The following is a 25891-nucleotide window of genomic DNA, read 5'->3' as shown; positions in this document are numbered from 1 at the left end:
ATACGTTAGTTGAAAAATTGTCGCCATTTTAAAATTTTAGGTTGCATCGCCGCCAAAATACATATACAGCTAATTTAGAGTGTCTCGTGCTTCTAGTCTGAAAATTTGTTTTTGAAAGACCGAAAATTGCGCTTTGTCGTGTAGATACCTGCTATTTTGAAATTTTACGTTGGTATGCCGCCAAAATCTATGCAGGGAATTTAGTGTGTATCGTGCTTGTACCCTGAAAATTTAAAATTAAAAATTCCTATCTCAATCAACAGCAATTTTTTTTTACCTCCAAGAAAACACACTTCGGTTAATACAAATAATAATAATAATAATAATAATAATAATAATAATAATAATAATAATAATAATAATAATAATTTATTATTGACTGATTGCAGCTATCGTCAAACATGAACTTACTGTTGGATGAATTTAGTTTTGCCCTTTTGCCATTGATTGTTTTAAAAGGAAAAACAAATCATTTGTGTGCGTGGGTTTTCTCGGAGTTCTCCTGTTTCCTCTCACTTTCTTCATTCCACCATTTCACTCATTTTTCATCATCACCGTCTGCTTTAGCGTAACCGGCATTACCTTGGGACGTAAAACTCAGAGATTTCATTTCACTTTTTTACAAATCATTTGTTTCTAAAATCATAAAGATAAATTTACAGAATAAGTTGGAATGGCGGAACTTCTCCCTGGTCCCTCCACTTTCAAATTTAGATTCAAAGTCCATTAATTATTTTGAAAAAAAAAAGTTTTTTTCATAGTACTTAAAGACATATTTGAAGAGTGAAGAACGTCCTTACATAAGTTTTTAGTATTTCTTTACGTTATATATATATATATGTATGTGATTTCTTCTCGTTCTTCCTAAAGGTCCTTCAGCGCTTTCTAGAAAATATTTTAAATTCTTTTATCTTTAGGCAGAACTGGAATTCCCGTTCTGCATAACCTTTCGAGACGGAGAATTCTGTGCAGGAAGATATTTTTCTTTAATACTTATAACAGATTCTGTAAGAAGAAAAAGTATTTCTTCAAGTTTCGTTATAAATTTTAGATGCTATTCTACTTATTCTTCGCGGAAAAAGTAACTAGGATGCAGTTCTATTATTACTAATGTTAGGCACATCTAATTTAGTAAAGATGAATGTGAATTTTTAATATTTACAGGGAAATGGAAAATTAGCTGACTCAGTTGCAAGGAAACCATTTGATATTGTAACACATCCGAACATAAAACAAACATACTTCAGTCTAATATCAAGTCATTTCACAACAAAATTCGGGTTTTCAGTAGTTTATTTTCAGCATGCTAAGGCCTGTAGTACTTAAAGGGTGTCACAACCTACATCCTCAAGATATTAGTCATATATTAAACAAAGAATGCAACAGGATGCTAAAGGCGGCCTCCCCCCCCCCCAAAAAAGAGCCTTTGTCTTCTACATCACAACTCCCTTTTTCGATATGACCTGATCAAGTGATTTGTCTTGTATACATGGTTCTATACTTCATGTAATACGCCATATGTATTTATATTGTCCATGTAAATACTAGTAATACTAAAAAACACATATCGTTAAGAAGGCTATTTTCCCTCTTCTTGGAAAAGAGCCCGTGTCTCCCTCATCTATAAATCCGAACCGGAAGAGCATGGCCTATCTCGCAACTCTCAAATATATCCATCGTCTGGGAGAAAATAATCGAAGACAGACTTTTCAAATACACCTCTCACTATATTAACACAGTCTAACATGGTTTCATGTCAAATACCTCTTGCCTCACTAACCTCAGTAACCTGCTCAATCATGCTATAAATAGTGTTTCCAACAATGAACAACTTGACACCATCTATTTCAATTCATCTAATGCATTCGATTCCATTAACAATTCGTATCTAATTTTCAAAATCTCCTATAGATTCGGTGTTTATGGACCACACTTATCTTTGTTGAATGGGGGAATCGAATGATACCCATCTCGTTTCTGTCGAAAACTGGTCCCATTTCCCAAAATCCCAAATTTTTAATAATTTCCAGGGCAAAAATTGAATTCTCTGGAAAATGATATACCAATTATTGAATTACTTGTTAACACGAATCAAATGAAAAACATCTCGTCCCTGTAGAAAAGTGGTCCCCATTATCCAAAATCCCGGATTTTTATTAATTTTGATGGGGAAAAATTCAATTTTCTGGAAAATGACATACCAATTATTCCTCTACTTGTTAATACGAATCGAATGATACCCATCTCTTCCTTGTCGACAACAGGTCTTCATCGCTCAAAATTCCGAATTTTTATTAATTTCCCGGCTAAAAAAATAATTTTCCGGAAAATGACATATCAATTATTGATCTATTTGTTAATACGAATAGAATGATACTCATCTCGTCCCTGTCCACAACAGGTCTCCATTGCCCAAAATCCCGAAATTTTAATTTCCCGGATAAAATTTGAATATTCGGAAAATTACATAGTAATTATTGATCTGCTTGTTAACATGAATCGAATGATACCCATCTCTTCTTTGTCGACAACTGGTCCCCATTGCTCAAAATCGGGAATTTTTATTAATTTCCCGGGTAAAAATTGAAATAAAATGAAATGAAATCTTTGAGTTTTACGTCCCACGGTTATGCCGGTTAGGCTAAAGGAGACGGTGATGATGAGAGATGAATGAAATGGTGAAATGAAGAAAGTGGGAGGAAACGGGAGAACCCCGAGAAAACCCACGAGCACGGTGTTTGTCCACCACAAAGTTCACTTGGCGGGGGCTGGGATCGAACCAGGGACCCCAAGCACCAGAGGTGAACGCTCTACCACTGAGCCACCGCGCCCCCTGGGTAAAAATTGAATTTTCTGGAGAATACCATACATATTATTGATCTACTTGTTAATACAAATAGAATGATTCCCATATCGTCCATGTCGAGAACTGGTCCTCATTGCCCAAAATCCGGAATTATTAATGTCTCTGATAAAAATTGAATTTCCGGGAAAATGACATACCAATTACTGATCTACTTGTTAATACGAATTTAATAATACCCATCTCTTCCGTGTCGGCAACTGGTCCCCATTGCCCGAAATACCGATTTTTTTAATTTCCCGGGTAAAAATGGGATTTTTGGTAAAATGACATACCAATTATTGATCTACTTGTTAATACGAATCGAATGATACTCATCTCGTCCCTGTTGACAACAGGGCCCCATGGCGGAGAATCCCGAAATTTTGTTGTTCCTGGGTAAAATTTGAATTTTCGGGAAAATGACATACCAATTATTGACCTAATTGTTAATATGAATTGAATGATAGCCATTTCTTCCCTGTGGATAACTGGTCCCCATTGCCCAAAATCCCGAATTTTTATTAATTTAATTTCCCGGGTAAAAATTGAATTTTCTGGAGAATGACATACCAATTATTGATCTACTTGTTAATACGAATCGAATGATGCATATCTTGTCCCTGTCGACAACTGGTACTCATTGCCCAATTCGTCCCCATTTGTGGTTTATAGTAGGCAGCTAACACAGGTTTGTTTGTTTTATGCACTATTTTTTTTATGCCATACATACGGAAACTGTATTTATTAGCAAACCGTAAAAAAAGTCGGGTTAAGTTCCAAAGTTGGGCGTCCGTTTAGAGCATTTTTTTTAAAATTTACAGGGAAGATATGAATAATTTGATCGTTTGTGTGCTTGATCTCGAAAAATATCTTTATATGTTATATTTACCGCTTACAAACATGGGACTATTCAGGGAGCGGAGGGAATTACTTGGCGGAAGGTAACAGAATAGTTGTATTGCGGGAAACTAACGAGCATTTATATTATCAACATGGCGGCAAATCAGGGTTGGCAAAAACCATGGTTTTTATTAAAAAAACCAAATAAACCGGTTTTTTTGGTTTAAACCAGGTTTTTTTTTGGTTTAAACCAGGTTTTTACGGTTTAAATAATTTGCTCTATATATTTATAACATATATGGACAGAAATAAGTTTGTTTCGCCTTGATGTTATTATGCGACAACCGAGTTATGCTGGAAGGGGTCACATAAGCTTAAAACGGAATAAAAACCGCTTCTCGAGTTACATCCGAGAGAAATTGTCCTCCATTTGAACTCGGAACCAGGAGTAATTGGCCACAAATGCGATACGTCTGCCGACTCACTCACGAAGGAATCCTGATTATTAAAAAAAAACGTTGTACTGATCTTTACATGCTTCTTAATATAACTGTCAAGTCATTTCAGAAGGACAAAAAGATAAACAGTTGAACAAGTGAAACCATTACACAGAATTACATATGAACAATTTCAAAGTACTACGGAGTACAGAAGAACTAATTTAGTTCAAGTTAGTTAATAACGACTTTTATTGGTCCAAATTAAAGAAATACACCGACTTAATCTGCATATCAATAATAAAAGTGAATAAAGATACGAATTATTTGAGTCCACTTTGGCTCAGACCAGGGTTGGCAAAAACCATGGTTTTTATTAAAAAAACCAAAAAAACCGGTTTTTTTGGTTTAAACCAGATTTTTTTTTGGTTTAAACCAGGTTTTTATGGTTTAAATGATTTGCTCTATATATTCATATCATATATGGACAGAAATAAGTTTGTTTCGCCTTGATGTTATTATGCAACAACCGGGTTATGCTGGAAAGGGTCACATAAGCTTAAAGCGGAATAAAGACCGCTTCTCGAGTTACATCTGAGAGAAATTGTCGTCCATTTGAACTCAGAACCAGGACTAATTGGCCACAAATGCGATACGTCTGCCGACTCACTCACGAAGGAATCCTGATAAAAAATACGATGTACTGATCTTTACCTGCTTCTTAATATAACCTGTCAAGAGTCATTTCAGAAGGACAAAAAGATAAACAGTTGCACAAGTGAAACCATTACACAGAATTACATATGAACAATTTCAAAGTACTACGGAGTACAGAAGAACTAATTTAGTTCAAGTTAGTTAACAACGACTTTTATTGGTCCAAATTAAAGAAATACACCGACTTAATCTGCATATCAATAAGAAAAGTGAATAAAGATACGAATTATTTGAGTCCACTTTGGCTCAAACTCATTTATACATAAATAGATACCAAAAATACTTATTTCACTAAATGCCTCTCGTGGGGTCTGTATGACCCCCCCCCCCCACACACACACAAAGTACGGCATTTTCGATGTATTTTATCAATAGTAAACATTGAAACGAAACAATATTTAGAATTTTTCTTCGATTGCAATTACATAACAATAATAACAACTACAAAAAAATCACAAAATAAACATTTATAAACTTGTAAAAAAAAGTTGCTTTTGTAGTGTAATCTTTTTGAGTAATGAATGGGGAATTTAAGTCTGAATATAATACGAATAATATACGGGAGTGAAACGTGATAACCCACAAATGTGTGTTCATCAAGATTTTACAAACACTTACACTTTTACGAACATTTTTTGTTTTTTGGTTTAAACCAGTTGGTTTTTTTGAAAAAAAACAGCTGGTTTAAACCATGGTTTAAACCAACCAACCCTGCGGCAAATATACCGAAACGATGCACAGGATGTGAACTCTGTCAAATGTCGTGAAGCAATACGTTCATAACGAGCAAAATCTTGTAAAACTACGGTATGTGAAGAGCATGAATTAATGAACCTAAGAACAAATTGTGGGAAGTGTGCAAAGGAGGTGACAGCGAAGAAACGTGAAGAAAGTTATTGTTTTCACTACGAACCGAAGTTCTAAGGTAAGTGTAATATATAATTAACACTAATTAGTGTAATATATAATTAACACTAATATATATACATTAATTAGTTTAATGAAGACTGAAAACAAAGTGCCCTGCGGGGCTCTAACCCGCCTTCACTCGCTAACGCTCGCTCGGTGATACTATGTAAAATAAATAGTAAACTTTGTTCGGACGTCCAAGGCATCTCTGTTGTATGTGCAAACCAAACCTTTCCCCTACCTCACCATCTAACGAAAGGAACCCTAAAGTCAGTTAAGAACGTAGGAATTGAAAAATTATGAATTTTAATAACTTTTATGAAGATTTTGCTTGAAAATTACCGGACGCCCAACTTCGGAATAAATGCCAAAAATTCCAACAATTAATTTAATGGCTTCTTCGAATTTTATCTATTCCAATTTAGGTATTATGTCGCCCAGCGCAATCTTTAGGAGACGATAAGAATGAAATTAGTGAACGGATATTCTTCAATAATTATTTCGAGTGGTGTGCCAAAATTAAACCTGCACGTTCAAATTTCATTTCATTTTTAACATGAACTTATGCTCTTAAAATGAACAGAATAAAGCAAAGCTAGCCAAATAGAAAATAATGCAAAGCACACCAAATAGCAAATAATCTATCTCTATAAACTTACCTCTTGCAGGTAACTATCTCGTTGACAAGCAAATGCCATAATTAGTAGAAAATGAGTAAATAATTTATAGGGAAAAAGTCACGCAGTAGGGAGCCTTATATTATTATTGCACAACCTTATATTATTATTGTTATTTTAATTAAGGAAGTATTATACTCTGTAAATACCCTTGTATCTACCACCAATTGTACGGACAAATGAAGTACGAATTACGTACCTTGTTTGTTCATTTCTTTGTAACTGCTGCCAGGTCATATTTATGATCATGGACATTTTTCCCACGACATAAGAATTTAACAGTAATGGAAATAACAAAAATACTTTTGTAAATAAAATAAATCAGTTATTACCTAAAATAAATTAAACCAGATATAATTATGTTAAAGGTATGTCAATATGGTATATATTTTAGGAGTATGAGGGCAACTGTTTGCAAATTAATCAAAAGAATAATATTTCTACGTAAGGGAAATTTCTCATAGAAAAGGGATTTTTTATTTAGCAAAAGGGAAAAATATTAGAAGAAAACTACGTTCACTTAATGTAACAGTAACTCAAGTTAATCCTGTACGTTGTGTTTGGGTGAAATAAAGGTAATTTACTTTTAAATAATTAAAAACAGAACTAATTTAAAAGTTAAACACATTTTAATGAGTACGTCTTTTTCATATAATCATGCTGTACGGAAATTTTAAGCACAATTGTAAGATATGGCCGTTTTGACATAAGATGGGTTACTTATTTTGTACGTTCGTCGTATACCTCTTGCTCATTTTGAAACCGATTTAGTTTCTATGCATGATATACATGAGGCTGTGCTATCCCATTTTATGGGGGCATATTCATGAAATATAAAGTTTTCTTGGACAATGTTTAGCAGACGGGGTTACAATCTCGTAATATTTTTTACATTTTTTTCTAAAAAAAAGTTACAATCTCTATTTTCTGTTCACTTAGGTTAGGTTATTTTGGGGTAGGTTTGGTCAGTTTATGTTGGATTATATTAGTGTAGGAGTACAGCATAATTTCCGAAACAAATATAGAATTTCGTTTATTTCTGTTAATATGTTGGTTTAGATTATTTCAGGTTAGTTTAAGTTAGTTCAGTTTAGGTTAGGTTAGATTTGGTTAGATTATGCTAGGACTTAGTACTTGCATCTTCCATTTCTCCTGTAAATTTTGTATTTTTTTACGTACTTCTAAACCCCATCTGCTAAACATTTACCCGATTGACTTAAAAGGGCTGAGTATAAATTCAGCACGAGACATGCGCATGTCGTAAAAGCCACAGTACTTGAAACACAAACCAACTAAGTCCCTCGAATGATATCTAGCAGAGTTGGCAAAACCATGGTTTTTATTGAAAAAAACAAAAAAAAAAAAACGGTTTTTTGGGTTTAAACAATTTTCTTCATATATTTATATTACGTATGGATATAAACAGGTTGATTTCGTCTTGGTGTTGTGCAACAACTGGGTAATGCTGGAAGGTATCACATAGGCTTAAAGCGGAATGCAAACCGCTTCTCGGTTTACATTCGAGAAAAATTGTCCTCCATTTTAACTCGAAACCGGGACTAATTGGCCACAAGTGCAATACATCTGCCAACTCACGAAGGACTCTTGATAAAAATACGTTGTACTGATCTTTACATACTTGTTAATGTAATTGTCAAGAGTAATTTCGGAAGAACAAAAAGATAAACAATTGCACAAGTGAAACAAATACAAAGAATTACATATGGCAATTTCAAAGTTTGCAGAGTACAGAAAAACTAATTTAGTCCAAGTTAGTTTACTGCGACATTTGTTAGTCCGAATTAAAGAAATACAACGACTTAATTTGCATATCAGTAAGAAAAGTGAAAAAAGATACGAATTATTTAAGTCACTTTTGCTCTGACCCATTTATACATAAATAGATACCAAAGATACTTCTGATTTCAATAAATGCCTCTCGTGGGGTTTTATATGACTCCGCTCCCAAAAAAAGTAGGGCATTTCGATATATTTTATTAATAGTAATCATTATTAAAACGAAACAATATTTAGAATTTTCCTTTGACTGCAATTGCACAACAATAACAAACTATAAAAAATAACTAAGGAAACATTCATAAACTTATATATATAAAAAAAGTTGCTTTTGTAGTATAATCTCTTTGACTAATGATTGAGGAATTTAGGTGAATATAATACGAATAATATACGGGAGTGAAACGTAATAATTCACAAATGTGTGTTCATCAAGATTCTACGAACACTTATACTTTTACTAACATTTTTCGTTTTTTGGTTTAAACCACTTTTTTTTTTTTTTTTTTTTTTTTTTGTGAAAAAACCAGCTGGTTTAAAACACCTTGGTTTAAACCAGCCAATCCTGGTATCTAATAAGCTATGCAAGAGCACAGGAGGGAGGCCCGCGCGGGGATTCCTCTGGACGGAGCAGGTGCGTGAAAGACAGTGCATATACGCATAAACGATGATAGTGAGGAAAAAGCACTGCATTTATTCATATTTTCCTGGAGTGCTTCATGGTAAAGAACATACTTTGTACTTCGTATTTTAGCTTACGAATCTCTGCCGCGATTGAAGCCAACGAAGAATTTCCTCCAAGACAGACAGATACAACATTTTTCGTTTTTTGGTTTAAACCAGCCAACCCTGTCACAAACCAAAATAAATCTCCAATTTGATAAATTTTCTATAATTGGTCTGGCGATTCAGGAGTTAACCCCAAGATTGAATTAAGGTTGGATAGAGTCACTTCAAAATACATGGAAATCAGTATTGTTTTCTTACTTTTTCCTTCTAAATTTATGATCTAATGCATTAAAGAAGCTCTATGTATTGCACCTTGAACATTAAAATATAGAATTCTGTTGCTTTTTTTTTCCTTCTAAATTTATGATCTAATGCATTAAAGAAGCTCTATGTATTGCACCTTGAACATTAAAATATAGAATTCTGTTGCTTTAGTAGGTATGTATGCGAGAGGGATTTTGCTCTGTGACCTACTGGAAAATGTGTAGGGTGGAGGCAGTAGATGCAGGCGCCTAACTTAGTGTAAGGTGATGGGATCGCTATTCGAGATTTGAATTTGAATATCTGGTTTTCCATCTTTACTCAGCAGAATCTATTCGAGTTTACGGATGAATAAATTTGTTACTGAAGCGATATTTAATGTTATTTTACAGGAGGAATAGGGTATAGTCGAGACGTTCTTTTGGTCCCCAACCGGCTTCCTTTGTACTTAAGCAGAAAATTTACCCTAACCGCCCTCATAAATAACACTCCAAATAAGCCATAAACGGCACGTGTTCGGTGTCGAAGTAATACGTTGTTGCCATCGCTAAACTTTTGTAATCGAGGATACATTATATAATAATAATAATAATAATAATAATAATAATAATAATAATAATAATAATAATAATAATAATAATAGAAAAAACAATCATTAAAGGAATTCAGTATAATAGTATGGACAGGGACGGTCAAGGACGGATTTCTGGGAGTGGCAAAGAAAGATTGTATTTTTTTCTCATCGGGCTTTTGCGGCACTGCCTTCCGGGAGGGGAAGGAGGAAGCGTTATCGTTATGGAAGTTACATAATATTAACAATATGCTATATTTAAGAGTAATATAAGCACATTTCATGAAACTAATGATTGATTTCTGTTTTCTCTTCCTTACAACATATCCAAATCGAATTCAAATTAAATGAAATATTTCAGTTTAACGTCCCAGAATTATGTCCTTCAAGCTAAGGGAGACGGAAGGAGGAGGATGCAATGAAAACAAAAGTATTGAAAAAACTGAATAAATCTGTCTTTCTGCGAAGACTACTGAAGAATCAGTAAGCAAGAGGGTGAAAATTGCAACATCGCTTTCTTTTTCAGCAGGTCAACTGGCAGGCCACCCTCAACTGGAAAGACATGTTCAATTATCCTTCCCATGTAACAAAGAAACACGCGGTTTCCTTCAATTGTGTTCCGCTTCCTTTGTAGCCGCGTGGGGACGATTTGAGCGATTTTACTATATTATTTGGTTTTATCCTCCAGATCACGTGGTAGTCACTCTGGTTCACTTAGTAATGATTATAGTTCGTTATTTGTAATTGTGATTAGTATAAATACAGTGTGGACGTATGGCATAAAACTACAGTGCATAAAATAAGAACCAACTTGTGCAGAAAAAGTACAAATTTTATCTAACCGAGTCAGATCAGGAACACAGCGGGGGGCCCGAGCGGCAGTGAGGGTTGCGTGCGTAGTATACGCATAAACGAGGTCGTTTTACGACTCATTTTAAGTCACAGTACTGACCCGGAGCCGTCGATGGATTTGGGAGATAAGAGTAAATGCCATCCGTGGAATATATAATGCAATAAGTAATCAAAATGTATGAGTGTACTACCATGATATCTTAAATAATGCAAAAAACCAGGGTTGGCAAAAACCATTGTTTTTATTGAAAAAACCAAAAAACAGTTTTTTGGTTTAAAACCTTTTTTTTTTTTTAAACCAGGTTTTCTTGGTTTAGATAATTTACTCTATGTATTTATATTAGATATGGACAGAAATTAGTTTGTTTCACCTTGGTGTTATTATGCAACAACAAGATTATGCTGGAAGGAGTAACATGAGCTTAAAGCGGAATCCAAACCGCTTCTTGGCTTCAAGAAAAATTGTCCATTTCGACACGAAACCGGGACTAATTGGTCATAAATGCGATTGCCGACTCACTCATGAAGGACTCCTGTTAAAAATACGTTGTACTGATCTTTACATAGACCTAGTTAATATAATTGTCAAGAGTCATTTCAGAAGTGCAAAAAGATAAACAGTTACACAGTAAAAACATTATACAAATATATATAAATCGGGAAACTCCCTCCTTAGCCATTGGGAAAATCCTGTTATTACTTTAAATGCATTTGTATATAAAATTTTAAGGTCAAGTATCATAATCACTACGCTAGAACTGAGGTATTAAATTACAAATATGGTATGTAGATATCATTCAATAAAATTAAAACAAAGTCAAATCCAAGCTGACGTTGGAAGCTGCGTAGGAAGTTGATTAATTTTGCCAATTTTTATAAATATATTTAAGGAACCTTGGCTTCTTTATAAAACAACAGGCATTCAGGCAAGTAGAAATATATAATTTAGTTTCGTTTCGTATGCTTAGGCTTAACATCCTTATGAAATACTAAGGTTATCACGGAAAAGACTTTCACTTAAAGGGACACCTCGAATCGCTACTTGGTTTACACTTGAAAGATAGGTTGTGGTTCGACCGAGAATTGAACACGGGATCCCTTGATTAAAAGATGAAAAGTACACAAACGTAATGCAGATTGTTTCATATGTGGAGACGTCACTATGAACTTCACACGATTTAAAGCATTTTCGTTCTTTTTTTTGTTTGGTTTAAACCAGCCAACCCTGCAAAAAACAATCCAAATTCATAATTTCCAAGTATGTAGTTGTCCAAAAGGAAGCCATGATGCACTGAATTTGTATGTGAATGCTGTGTGTTTAGTCATAGTGGTAGCGATAAATCTGTCTGAGACGTAAGGCATCTAGTAACATGAAGAACACAGTTTGTTTCGACTATCCTTGCTTAACGCATATTCCCATCGTCGTTGAAGCGCCTAGGGTTTTGTTTCATAGCTGTGAGCCAGAAATACTCAGGAATTGAAAAAAAATTACAGGACAAGAGGAGTAGTGAGATGATTTCGGATATTATCTCTCTTATTCATCGTGGAGCGTGTGAATTCAACATTCAATTCTTTTGCAACATCCTTGTTTACGCTCATACCCAAGGTTGCGGACTCGTCTGCTCCTTACGGATCCATCTCCGTACTCCATCTCGGGCCCATCTGCGCTCCTTTGGTCAGATGCAGTTCGTGCTTTTTTAGTTACAACCTAGCACAGGTTTGGTTATATATATTCTTTGCACTATATTTACGGCATATGTTCTTTCCCTTTGTAGCATGCTATAATGTAACTAACTATGTAATAGTAACAAAGGATTGGAAATTGTTTTCAAACAGCTAGTTCAGTGAAACATTTTGCTTACGTCTGCGGAATATACATACCGATCCTGTTCCCTTCATCTTCACCCTGCTCTGACTCTCTTAGATAGGATTCGTAGTTTTTATTCAATTGCCAACTAGCAGATAAGATTTGTGTTTTTCTCGTTGTTGTTTTTATAGCATATGTCCCAACCCATAATGGTTAAGTCCTCCTAAAGTGAATCTGCACCCAGAAATGGAATTGCTCTCACAAGAAATAGTTTATAAGGTACTTGAAATGATGGAAGAAGTACAGAGTACATGATTTCATGGATGTGTCCTTAAGCTTTTCTAATTTGTGGGCTTTGTAACCTATACGAAAGTGATATTTAGGACAATCTAGGAAATTTAAGAGAAAATGGTGTTCTTGACAAAATTTAATTAACCTCTTTTGGCATAAGATTCGGTTGTCAGTTCGTGACCCTTGTTAAGATGTGTACAGAATAAAACTGCGATATTTTCCTATCGAACGACTTGCAGTGGAGGCTGAAATCCATAATGTGAAAATGAATTTTGGATTCCAGCGGTAGTGGGACTGGAAAAAGGGAAAACTGCCTTATAAGTAAATAAGGATATCAACCGGATTGATATTAAATAGTAATTTTGATAAAGTTTATACTTTCAAATATCTAGGATCAATATTAACAGAGGAAAATTATATTCACGAAGAAATTAAATGTCGACTAAAAGCAGGGAATTCGTGTTACTATTCGGTTCAAAATCTATTGTCGCGAATCCTGTCGAGGAATTTGAAGCTTAAAATATACAAAACGATAATCATGCCTGTTGTTCTGTATGGTTGCGAAACATGGTCACTTACTCTGAGGGAAGAACATAGACTGAAAGTATTTGAGAACAAGATCCTGAGACGAATATTCAGACCCAAGAGGAACGAGAATGGGGAATGGCGGAAACTTCATAACGAGGAACTACATAAGTTATATGGTTTATCCAACATTGTTAAGGTCGTCAAGTCTAGGAGGCTTACGTGGGCGGGTCATGTAACTGGAATGGAAGAAAGTAGAAACGCTTTCAAAGTCTTGACTGGAAGACCAATCGGAAAACGACCATTAGGAAGACCTAGGCGCAGATGGGAGGACAATGTTAAGATGGATCTCGCAGAAATAGGAATCTAAAGTAGAAACTGGATCCAGTTGGCTAAGGATAGAAGTCAGTGGAGAGCTTTTGTGAACGCGGAATTGAACCTGCGGGTTCCATAGCCCATAGAGTTAGTTAGTTAGTTAGTTAATATACCAACCGGAGGGTTCATGTTGGTGAATCCTATAGTATTAACTGATTGTAATAGGAAAATAACGTGAATATACTAAACAATTATTTCGTAAAAGTAATTAAATACAGATTATGGTTTGATTGGTGTTGAACTGCATTCCGTAAAAATGAACCTCTGCTAAACCATCTTATAACAAGTTGAGAGAGGAAAGGACTGTCAATGCGAGTAATAAAGACCATGTATTCTTATGAGTTTATTTGGTTCGGCACAGGGTTGGCTGGTTTAAACCAAGGTTTAAACCAAAAAACGAAAAAATGTTCGTAAAAGTGTAAGTGTTTGTAAAATCTTGATGAACACATTTGTGGGTTATCACGTTTCACTCCCGTATATTATTCGTATTATATTCAGACCTAAACACCCCATTCATTACTCAAAAAGATTATACTACAAAAGCAACTTTTTTTTAAAAGTTTATAAATGTTTATTTTGTGATTTTTTGTACTTATTATTGTCATGTAATTGCAATCGAAGAAAAATTCTATATATTGTTTCGTTTCAATGTTTACTATAGATAAAACACATCGAAAACGCCGTACTCTTTGTGTGTGTGTGTGGGGGGGGGTCATACAGACCCCACGAGAGGCATTTAGTGAAATAAGTATTTTTGGTATCTATTTATGTATAAATGAGTCTGAGCCAAAGTGGACTCAAATAATTCGTATCTTTATTCACTTTTCTTATTGATATGCAGATTAAGTCGGTGTATTTCTTTAATTTGGACCAATAAAAGTCGTTGTTAACTAACTTGAACTAAATTAGTTCTTCTGTACTCCATAGTACTATGAAATTGTTCATATGTAATTCTGTGTAATGGTTTCACTTGTGCAACTGTTTATCTTTTTGTCCTTCTGAAATGGCTCTTGACAGTTATCTTAAGAAGTATGTAAAGATCAGTACAACGTATTTTTTTTATCAAGATTCCTTCGTGAGTGAGTCGGCAGACGTATCGCATTTGTGGCCAATTAATCCTGGTTCCGAGTTCAAATGGAGGACAATTTCTCTCGGATGTAACTCGAGAAGCGGTTTTTACTCCGCTTTAAGCATATGTGACCCCTTCCAGCATAACCCGGTTGTTGCATAATAACATCAAGGCGAAACAAGCTTATTTCTGTCCATATATGATATGAATATATAGAGCAAATTATTTAAACCATAAAAACCTGGTTTAAACCAAAAAAACCTGATTTAAACAAAAAAAAAAAAAAAAACGGTTTTTTTAATAAAACATGGTTTTTGCCAACCCTGGTTCGGCATATGTCCCTCGGTAAATAGTAACGTAATAAATTATACATATATGAATTTCTTTTGATAATTCGTGGTACTTATGCATACTAGTCTCGTGTATATATTTCATCACACTTTGCCGTTGCATATAGGCAAAATGACATAGGACGTTGTGGGTATTGCTAATTAGACGGGTCGTTGCGTATTCGTCGTATTAGTATCATTGTTATTTGTTTCTTGTCTGTTTTGTTGTCCTTGCTCAGATTTTTTTTCTTTCCTTTGCGAGAACTCATTTGTTATTGTTTTAATAACAGCATTGGAATAACGGTCATGTGCATGTCTGTAGACTTGAAAGTGGATGATAAAATCACCGCAGCTAATCTTCTATATTTGTTATGGCTCTTTATGAAGACATTGACTTTTCACTGACTTGAGATTAAGAAAGGTAGTGACAATACATTCTTGAAAAAAAAAAGAAAGGATCTATCATATGTAAAATATTGTATTAAAGCTGCCTGTTGTTATATCAGCACAGCTAACAATGAAATCTTTCTTTATGCGTTTGTGATTTGAAATATCCGAATTCTCTTTAAGTTATTGTCCTCTTACATGCGAATAACATCCGAACACAATTAGTATGGTGTTAGAATATCTTAATTAATATTCTATTAAAAATTAATCCATTATAATATTGTTGATGTGCTTGCCTTTGGCCTAGGAGACCCGGATATGATTCCCGGCAGAAGCTCTCCTGTGATTCGGATCCCATGTTAAGCGTTTCATGTAGTCTCTGTGCTGAAAGGGACAGTAAACATCAAATCAGTGCAATCCAATTGTATTGTGAAATTTTTTGCCGGTATAGTTATGGTTTCAGATAACTTGTAAAAGAAACTAAATACTAAAAACAATAGTTTAGAATAAGTAAGAAGCCTAAATACAGAAGTGATTTGTCACTTTCAATGGAAGTTGAAAATAACAGAGGAGTTCTGTTTAGACTATTTGATCCGCAAAGATTCTTTGATCCATGGGCTCTTTGATGTAGAGATCCACTCCATATGTTCAACTGACTTGAATTATTTTTTTTAAAGAATTATGTAATAGAACTGTAGGAAACAACCTAAACTTGGTAAAATTCATGAAAACATTTTGTTTCTATCGGTACCGATGTGCTGCAGGTTAATTTTGTTAATCTAGGTGACTATTAATAATATCCCATCTTGGGACCAATTTCCTTTTGTCTAGAGTTAAACTTGGCTTTTCTATTCTTACGTAGTATGAGTATGCAAATTAAAAATGAAGAACCGTGTGTATTTATGTAAATAAATAACCCGATGACAAAGGTAAGGATTCTCATTCATGAAATTTGTTATTGCGAAAAGCCCCAAAATGAGTTTCTTACCCGGTAGTTCTCAGCTGATTTTCTCCCGGAATGCAGACAGACTAAATCGCTTTCACACACTGGAAAACGTTAAATTCGCTTCATTTTGTGTTAAATCCTCACTTTTCCTTCCTCCAAAATGTTTTAACAGTCGTCTGTAAGTTTTTTTTTTTTTTTAATTAAAACCTCATTAAGTTATTTTGTTGAAGATTAAAAATAAAAATTAAAAACGTAAGTTTACCCTATTTTATGGAAAATGAAAAGAATCAAGTGAATTAAAACGGAAAAGTTCATAGTTGAGTTGAGTTGAGTTGAGTTTACCGTCCCTTTCAGCAGCGAGGCTATATCAGATTTTGACCTACTGATTAACGTGGAATCCGAAGCACACATTTTGCGTTCTTTGTCAGAACCATAGAGTATAAATATGGTAGGCAGCCTGTAAGCATTAGGGATGGGCAAAACCGGTTTCTAGAAAAACCGAATCCAAAAAACGACATTTCGGTTTTCTCCAAAACCGGTTCGGTTTTCACCGAAACTGGTTTCAATGAAAATTTTTAGAAATCATATAAAACTATTTCATTGGAAACGGAATCGGTTTCCGGAGAACAACGAAATACTATTGTGGTCAGAAATATAACAAATTTTGGAAAAACTAGAACCGATTTGAAGAAAACCGGATCCGGTAAAAAAAGAAACCTGTTTCGGCGAAAAACCGTTTTTTGAATTACGTAAAGCTGGTTTCGATTTTTCTGAAAACCGAAAAACCGGTTTTTGTGCCCACCACTAGTAAGCATTCTGCGGCTATCACGAAAAAATATGCAAGCCTCATTAACGTCGGTCTCTTAGTTTTTAAGATAAATGAATATATACACAAGGTGTCCGAGAAGTCCTTCTCTGATTACAGAAATTGATAACTCAGGCTAGAAATAAGATAGAAATATGAAACTGGCGTTGAATTGTTTACAAAGTTTTGGTCACATCAGTACACTTCCACATGAGCACCCTTGGTAGCACGTAGCACATCTAGGCGATATTCAATTTCCATCCACACATTAGCCAACATCACTGGAGGGATCGATGCAACGACTGTGATTATTCGTTGCTGCAGGGTTTCAAGATCTGGTACACGTGTTCGGTAGACCTCATCCTTGACATAACCCCATAAAAAGAAGTCTAATGGGGTTATGTCAGGAGAGCGTGGAGGCCAAGCTGTTGGTCCATCACGACCAATCCATCGCCCAGGAAATGTCCTATCGAGATAGGCACGGACGTCCAAACCCCAATGAGGTGGTGCACCGTCTTGCTGAAAAACGACATCGGGGCGATACTGAAGCAGCTGAGGAACAGCATACTGGAAAGGAACAGGAAAAGACTGCCGCACAGCCTCCACCGTGTCTGCTGAGGTTCTTGGTCGACCAGACCTCGGAAGGTCAGCAACCGACCCTGTGTTCTTGAACTTCTCATACCAGGCTTTAATGCTCTTGACATCAGGTGGAGTCCTCCCAAATGTTGTCTGGAACTGTCTCTGCACCGTGGTTGGTGATCGTGTCTCATGGTACCACAGGACACACTGTGCCTTCTCCTGGTTGGTTGGCATGGCTTCTTGGGCTTCTTACTTACGTACTACAAACCTAAAACAAAAAAAATTGAGACTTGGTAAAACAGAACAAACCTAACACAGATAAAAACTTTTATAGTTTGTAAACAATTCAACACCAGTTTCATATTTCTATCCTATTTCTAGCCTGAGTTATCAATTTCTGTAATCAGGGAAGGACTTCTCGGACACCCTGTATATTCACTAAATTACGCACGGTTTACAGTAGCCACCTTTAACTTTGGTTAGTTAGAGTTCATCACCCCTTTTTCAACACTGCGGCTGTATGAAACGTGGATCTACAATTTAAGATGGAATGCGAACAGGGTTTGAAAAAAACCGGGTAATTTTGAAAGAACCCAACCCACCTGGGCCCATGTGGGTTTTTTCGGGTTTAATTGTTTTTTTTTTTTCGAAATATTTCAATGTCTTTGGGGTAAAAATGTTAAAATATGATTTACACTTCAAGGTTATCATTGTCACAACTTGCAACAATTTTTTATTCACTGCTGTTTTGAAAAAATAACCGCCATTTTGAAATTATATATTGGATAGCCGAAAAAATCTATACAGCAGATTTAGAATGTCTTGTGCTTCTATCCAAGGGCGCCGATCCTGGGGGGCCGAGGGGGCCCGGTCCCCCCAAAGCTCATGTGGTCCCCTGCATTGTATTTGTGAATATACAATATTTGGCATAATTGAAATGCAATTTGTCCTAAAATCCTTATATATATATGCCTTAACTGCATCTGAATAGGCCCCCCAAAATTTACAGAGAAATCGGCGCCCTTGCTTCTACCCTTAAAATTTCAACTTAAAAAGTTCGAAAATTGCACCCTGTAGCATGAATACCCGCTATTTTGAATAATGGCCGCCATTTTAAAATTTTATGCCGCTAAAATATATACAGCTAATTTAATCTCTCGTGCTTCTATTTTGAAAATTTTAACTTGAAAGACCGAAAACTGCCCTTTGTAGCGTGGATATCGGCTACTTTTTTTAAAAAAAGGCGCCATTTTGTAATTTTACGTTGGTATGCCGAAGCTTGTATCCTGAAATTTAAAAGACCAAAAGTTGAACATTGTGTGGTACAGGCACACGAACGAACAAATGTAGATCGAGTCATCCCAAAGGACTGTGACGTTCGCCAAATATGGTTACCAAATAGCTATATCAATTTAAGACATAATTCATCAAAATGTCTTATATAAAATATTTTTCAACGTAAAATAAATGGTTTTATTGTTGAAGTTCACTTTCGATGCTTTGTGCCTTCAATTACGGGAATTTCCCGAGCACTTGTTGCAAGACGGTTCTTTCCTGAAAATTATTTTAAAACAATAAACAAAGATTGGCCTATAATTCATATTTTATTAAAGTAAATGTTTCAAAATTTCATAAATAAAGTTAAGTATCTTCCAGCATAAAATAAATAGTTTTATTGCTGAAGTATTCACTTCCGATGCCTTGTGGGTTCAATTGCGGGAATTTCCCGAACACTTCTTTCACGACGGGTTTTCCTTGAAGTTGTAGGTTGCTGTACTGTACATCGAAACTTCCATTAATACTGAAGTTTGAATTCAGCACTTAAAATAGTAAGCGTTGCGTAGTCTTGGGAGCTCCGAGGATTAAGCTTCTTAATTTTGACAAAAATTTTTACGCTGTTGGTAGTGTTGATTCTACAGAATGCTTATTTGAAGGGTAGCCACAAATGACTGTACTGAGCTGTAGTTGGAAAACCAAATTTTACTGAATACTTTTGTTACAGTGAAATGTAAGAAACAATACTAATAGTTTTACTAATGTATTTTCATATTTACTGTTAGTACCGGCACCTATGATCTTAAAATTGTCAATGTATGAGGGATAACTTTCCTCGGCGGCTCAGAGTTAGGAAGCACACTATTCACGGAAAGTATTTTCCAAAATACAAAATTGCTTATTTTACTTCAGATAGGCGATACTTCAAGTAAGCATAATCCACACATTAATTTGTTCTATAATTATCTCAAGCTGAGTTTTTTTAAAATTCATTCATTCATTGCATTTAGAACTTTATAAAGGTCTTATGTTGAATGTTGTTGGCTACTTTAACATGAAAGCATATAATTCGCCAAAGAAAGTTCAAAATCTGATAAAAATAAGTTTCGATGTGATCACCGTAATTGTACCAATAACACTAGTCGACAAAAAAACTTTTTCTCTGGCACATGGAAGAAAATATCTGATCCTAATAGAACTTTTCACGTCGAATCTGCAATCAGTTTTTCTCCATCACCCTCAGTTTTCCTGTGACAGAGGGATTTTCGGGAAATTTCCTTTTTTTTAAATACCATTTTCATACCTGTAGCTCGGGTACCCTTATGTATATAAACACACAAATTATATTGTATGTTAGCTTGATTTATACTTAGTAAGCCGTCTAAGTTTCATAAGAATCGCATTATTCTTTCTAGAGAAATAAACATATTTATATAAAAATATGCTATGTGTACTGTTCATTTTACCATATTCATTAGTGCAGATAAAATCACAAATAACTTCCAAGAAAATTACAATATAAGCACGGTTTATACCTCATTGGATTTCAAATAAAACATATTTTCAATTATGTATACACCGTATCACCATTTTTTGTATGAGGGAATTTCTAGAGGAATTTTGTTGGAAATTCCCTCCAAAAAGTAGTTTATAAGATTTTTTTTTTTTTTTTTGGTCTTGCTATTTGTATATAGTGATACAGAAACAGGAACTGCACTAAAACATAATTTTATGTCTACTTAATAAATAATACAAAATAAGTGTGGTATAATCTTAATAAAGGAACACTTACTTACTTTAACTAAAATGTTTTAGTTGTCGACTTTCTTCTGTGTTTGGCTTCTGGAATATCTCTTTTGAGTGTCCAACAGTAATCAGCTAGCATTTGTGAACTCCACTGTCCCGGTATCTCTTCTCCATGGAGGAAATGTCCTGATGAAAACGTTCTTCATGCTCATCATTAACACACCAAGGTTTTCAGGAAAGAAATCCAGGTGGGAGTCTAGAAAGTGAACTTTAAGGGACATGTTGCAGCCCATTTTTTTTTTTTTTAAATGATTGCAGGAAATCACTCACAATTTCACGGTAATTTGGGGCTTTCTGGTTTCCTAAAAAATTTTCTGTTAAACATTTAAATGAACACCAAGCTGCTTTCTCAACCGGAGTTAAGAGATCCTCAATTTTTTGGTCAGGAATCAAACATTTTATTTGTGGGCCTACAAAAATCCCTTCCTTGATTTTAGCGTCACTAACCCGAGGAAATTTTTCCTTGAGGTAACAAAATCCTGCATTACTTTTGTCCATTGCCTTAACAGAGTTTTTGAAGAGCCCCAGCTTTATGTGAAGAGGAGGTAAAATTATCTTATCAGGGCTCACCAGTGAGGAATAAACAACATTATTTTGTCCAGGAGTTAATACACGCTTTGGCCATTCCTTCTTGATGTAATGTTCCGCTTTGTTCCTGCTGTCCCATTCGCAGAGGAAACAACAATATTTCGTATAACCAAGCTGCAAACCCATTAACAAAGAAATTACTTTTAAATCACAGGAAACGGTCAACTTGTATTTCTCATACTGAATTCTTTCTAACACTATTTTGATGTTTTCATAGGTTTCCTTCATATTAGTTGCATAAGCCAAAGGCACTGAAGGAAATTTGTTGCCATTGTGCAAAAGGAAGCCTTCAAACTAGTTTTGGAAGAGTCAATAAACAATCTCCACTCTGTACTTATATGTGCATGTCCGAGTGTATCCATCACAGCACAGACATTATTACAATACACTAAATCATTTTCTTGAGAATAGTAGTTTTGAAACTCTTTACAACGGTTTCGAAAAATACATACTTTAGTGTCACGATGGAGCAGATTCCAGCCTTTAAGTTTAGAAGCAAGAAGTTCTATCTGTATCTTGGAGAGTTTTAAATCCCGTACGAGGTCATTTAGTTCACCCTGAGTTTCCCTGATGGGGATCCAATGTAGATGTGCTTCCTACATAAGTAGGATCATCTTCTTCATTTGGAACTTCAGTAGTTGCCTCAAGTACGTAATCCTTATTTACCGTAAGATGAGGAGGAGGTACTGGTACAGGTAATTCTGCACTATGTGGAACTGGCCTAATTGCTGATGGCAAATTAGGGTACTGTACTGTGTTCTTAGATTTACTGGTTATTTCTTTTATCTGTGTCATACAAAAGTAGCAGTCTGAAGAATGATCTTTTGGTTCCCTCCAGATCATCGGTACTGCGAAGTTCATGTTTCGTTCACCATTTGCCCACCCAGTCAGACGTTTCACGCAAGTACAACAAATGTAGTGAGGAGTCCAATTCTTATCGTGGTCTCCTACACAGCAACCAAAATATAACTGATAACACTTCCTCACAAGTGGAGTAAAACATCGACGTTGCGATTTAAATGTCAGCTCCCCATATACATAACAGAAATTCTCCGGGTGATTTACACACTTCCTCGGCATCTTGTATCCTGTAAGGTATCACACACACATACACACGAATCTACACTCCATCAATCATGAAGCAGCACAAACGTAATCTAACTCATTGCATTACCACACAACACAATCTATTCGAACTCCACAATGCACAAACACTTCAACTTACACGCGGCCACATCTAAAACACGTCCAGCTTGGACCGTCACTGAACGCTACTAACAGTCATCAGGCTACGTGAGTCATCAATTTTTTTATGCATTGTTGCCAGATCAAAATATTAAAAAGCGACTTATTTTCCACAAAAAGCATGCGTGTATTTGTGCTTGCATTTGAGTATCCATCTATGTGCCGACAATAATACGTCAACGTTAGGTTTTTGTGTTTGGTAAAAGTCTTGCATAGTATATTTTTTATTACTTAAAAATAGACACAATAGTTTATATCTCTAGACAGAATAATGCGATTCACATGAAATTAGCATTATTTATTAAGTAGACATAAAACTATGTTTTAGTGCAGTTCATCTTTCTGTATCACTATATACAAATAGCAAGTTGAGACAAAAAAAAAAAAAAAAAAAAAAAAAAAAAGCTTTTTGGAGGGAATTTCCAACAAAATCCTTCTAGAAATTTCCTCATACAAAAATGGCGGCATGGTGTACACATCATTGAAAATATGTTTTATTGGAAGTTCAATGAGGTATAAACCGTGCTTATATTGTAATTTTCGTGGAAGTTATATGTGATTTTATCTGCACTAATGAATGTAATTTTATATGAATATGTTTATTTCTCTAGAAAGAAAAATGCGATTTTTATGAAACTTAGAGGGCTTACTAAGTATAAATTTGTATGTTTACATACATAAGGGTACCCGAGCTACAGGTACAAAAATTGTAAAAAAAGAAAGAAAGAAACGGGGAAACTGTCATGGGGAAACTGAGGGTGATGTGGAAAAACTGATTGCAGATTCGAATAGTATGTGAAAAGTTCTATTAGAATCATGCATTTTCATTTCTGTGCCAAAATCTTGTTGACTAATGTAATACACTAACAGAAAGGTCGAGAACCCAGTTGGTTTTTTTTTTTTTTTTTTTTTTTTTTTTTTTCAGGTGGGTCCAACCCTGAATGCGAATCACAGTAGTGCGTTCAACTTTCAAGGATATTCTACCAGGAATCGAACTCGGGATGCCGTGGACAAAAGGCGCGCATTAGTTTAGATCAGAGGAAGCCAATCTTTAGATTTTGTTTTTAACATAACTAACCAATGCCTGTACGTGTTACTATGGGCAGTGTATTTCGTTCTTCGAAAAGTTCGAAACACCAATCTTCATGTCTCTAACTTTAAGGGTTTTCGAGATATGGATATCTTATTATAATAATTGCAGCCCTCACCCCTTCCCTCCTAGGACAAATATCAATAAGCTGTGAAACTTGTTGTAATGGTGGTTTTTTTGTCAGTCATTTTTTCTCTCGCGAAGCGTACACACCCACATCCCTCTTCCTGAGCGCTGTAACAATCTGAATAACCCAGCCTATACGCCGCTGTGAAAATCACCTGCGTCCCTTCTTTTCTTATCACGGGATGGCAGTGGAGCGAGAAGAAGCATAACAAAGAAAACATTCATATTGTATTTATTTAGTAATTAACGTGAATTATAAAGTTATATCATTATTATTTCGATTATTTTAATATAATCGTATATTTTAATTATTAAAATTAGAACGCAATGCTTGTAGAAGTTCAAAGATAACGTCAGCCAATTAAGAGTCGACAACTGATGAGGCAGGAAAGGACGAGTGCATGACGTCATTGAACTGAAATGAATGATGATGATTCGGAGCTATGTAAACAATGCTGCATATTTTGCAGGTAGAACTGTAAATAAAAGGGGCAGGCGAATGTAATGATTATCAAATATAGTGGAAAGTGAGGAGGAATTTAAATAAAAATATAGGAGTAAATAATTGGTTGTAATATTAATGAACATAGTTGTTTACGTATTCGTCTATGCTCCCAACGTGTCTATTTAGTAAACCATCAAAGCGCTTTATTAATCAAATCAAACAATATTACTTCTTCAGACAGGAAATATGCAACCTTCAGGTAATATACTTTTTATTCGTATATTTAAAACTTTTGCATGCCGTACAATTTTTCTGATTCTGAAAGATAATGTTTCGACGTTAGTCACATGTGCATCTATTGCGTCATTCTGGTATTTTGGAATTGATTTCTTTCCTTCGGCCGGAAGTTGAATTACTAACAACCTAACGTGAAGATATCTATAGCAGTAACGTTTCTAGTGCTATTTGGAACTGATAACGAACACGTACAATTTTGGAATAATAACTTCAAAGAAAATTTGGAACTTGTTTAATTTCGTGATTTTGTATCTACTTACGCCACACTCAAGTCATTTGATAATTGATATATATTCGTTTTTTGTTTTAAATAATATCACGTCAGGGAATTGGTATTGTTATTGTAATAGGAGGCGCGGTGGCTCAGTGGTAGGGCGTTCACATCCGGTGCTCGTGGTCCCTGGTTCGATCACAGCTCGCGCCGTGTGGACTTTGTTGTGGACAAACACCGTGCTCGTGGGTTTTCTCGGGGTTCTCCCATTTCCTCTCACTTTCTTCATTCCATCATTTCACTCATCGCATTATCACCGTCTTCTTTAGCCTAACCGGCATAACCGTGGGACGTAAAACAAAGATTTCATTTCATTTTTCGGTATTGTAATAAGAAGCTCATCAGCATAGAAACAATTATATTAACTGAAGTTTCTGTCTTAGATACGTTATTTTCTCGCAGTGTCAATTAGTCGTATTCTTTAAAGTTGTTTTAAATATCTTATGAAACCACTAATATGTCTAACTCCATGCGATCTTTATCATGTGGGAGAGTAGATAGTCGTATTTTACACTCATGCTTCATAAAATACTAAATTCCAGCTACTTCCATGTTCACCATGCTACTTAGAAAATTGCACTGTATATTCATACTGTGTCATTATATACTTCATTGTCTTCTGTACGTCTCTACTTATCCCTGATTCGATTAAAAACAAGGTATATTTATATCAATTCAGCGTTATTGCAAGTTATATCAAATTAAACATAGGGGTAAATACTGTAATAATTACTAGTTGAAATATTGTGGCTGGCAGAAGAATCGAATGTTGGTGTCGTGTTGTAGCTTTATGGAACTGTTCACGTGGGAAAATGGGATATCTCTTTGAATATTGAAATAAGTAACTGTGCAGTTTTGAGTGATTCATTATAAAATACATATTGTTGTGGTAGGAGAGATTCATTATTTGTGGTCCTTTGCGTAGCATTGGTTCCCCTATTGTTGTTGAGTTGATTTTGAGTTTAACGTCCCGTTCAGCAACGAGGCAATATGAGACGCG

The 25891-nt window shown here is 35.1% G+C and overlaps 2 protein-coding genes across 7 annotated transcripts in view; one reads left to right on the top strand and one right to left on the bottom strand.

Annotated features, from left to right (window-relative positions):
• LOC145675487 (uncharacterized) overlaps positions 1-6611 on the bottom strand; it is a 184349-nt gene extending 177738 nt beyond the window's left edge. For both annotated transcript variants that reach the window (XR_014129130.1, XM_081745928.1), the window contains exon 1: positions 6408-6611. Coding sequence is in view for 1 of the 2 variants with exons in the window: in XM_081745928.1 (XP_081602054.1) it covers positions 6408-6446 (39 nt within the window). In the remaining variant the exon portion in view is untranslated. The remainder of the gene's footprint in view (positions 1-6407) is intronic.
• Positions 6612-6916: 305 nt separating this feature from the next.
• LOC145674935 (uncharacterized) overlaps positions 6917-25891 on the top strand; it is a 75878-nt gene continuing 56903 nt past the window's right edge. For 2 of the 5 annotated variants that reach the window (XM_081745194.1, XM_081745190.1), the window contains exon 1: positions 8828-8944. In XM_081745194.1, coding sequence (XP_081601320.1) covers positions 8890-8944 — 55 coding nt within the window. In that variant the 5' untranslated portion in view covers positions 8828-8889. Of the gene's footprint in view, positions 7001-7418; positions 7495-8827; positions 8945-11980; positions 12353-25891 lie in introns of those variants that run through there. The other 3 variants (XM_081745191.1, XM_081745193.1, XM_081745192.1) reach the window with 3 other exon arrangements.

The sequence above is a fragment of the Thermobia domestica genome, chromosome 18, assembly GCF_964235325.1.
Source record: "Thermobia domestica chromosome 18, izTheDome1.hap1.1, whole genome shotgun sequence".
Taxonomy (NCBI): Eukaryota; Metazoa; Arthropoda; class Insecta; order Zygentoma; family Lepismatidae; genus Thermobia; species Thermobia domestica.
The sequence above is the reverse complement of the archived record's forward strand: the minus strand, read 5'-3'. Positions and strand labels throughout refer to the sequence as shown.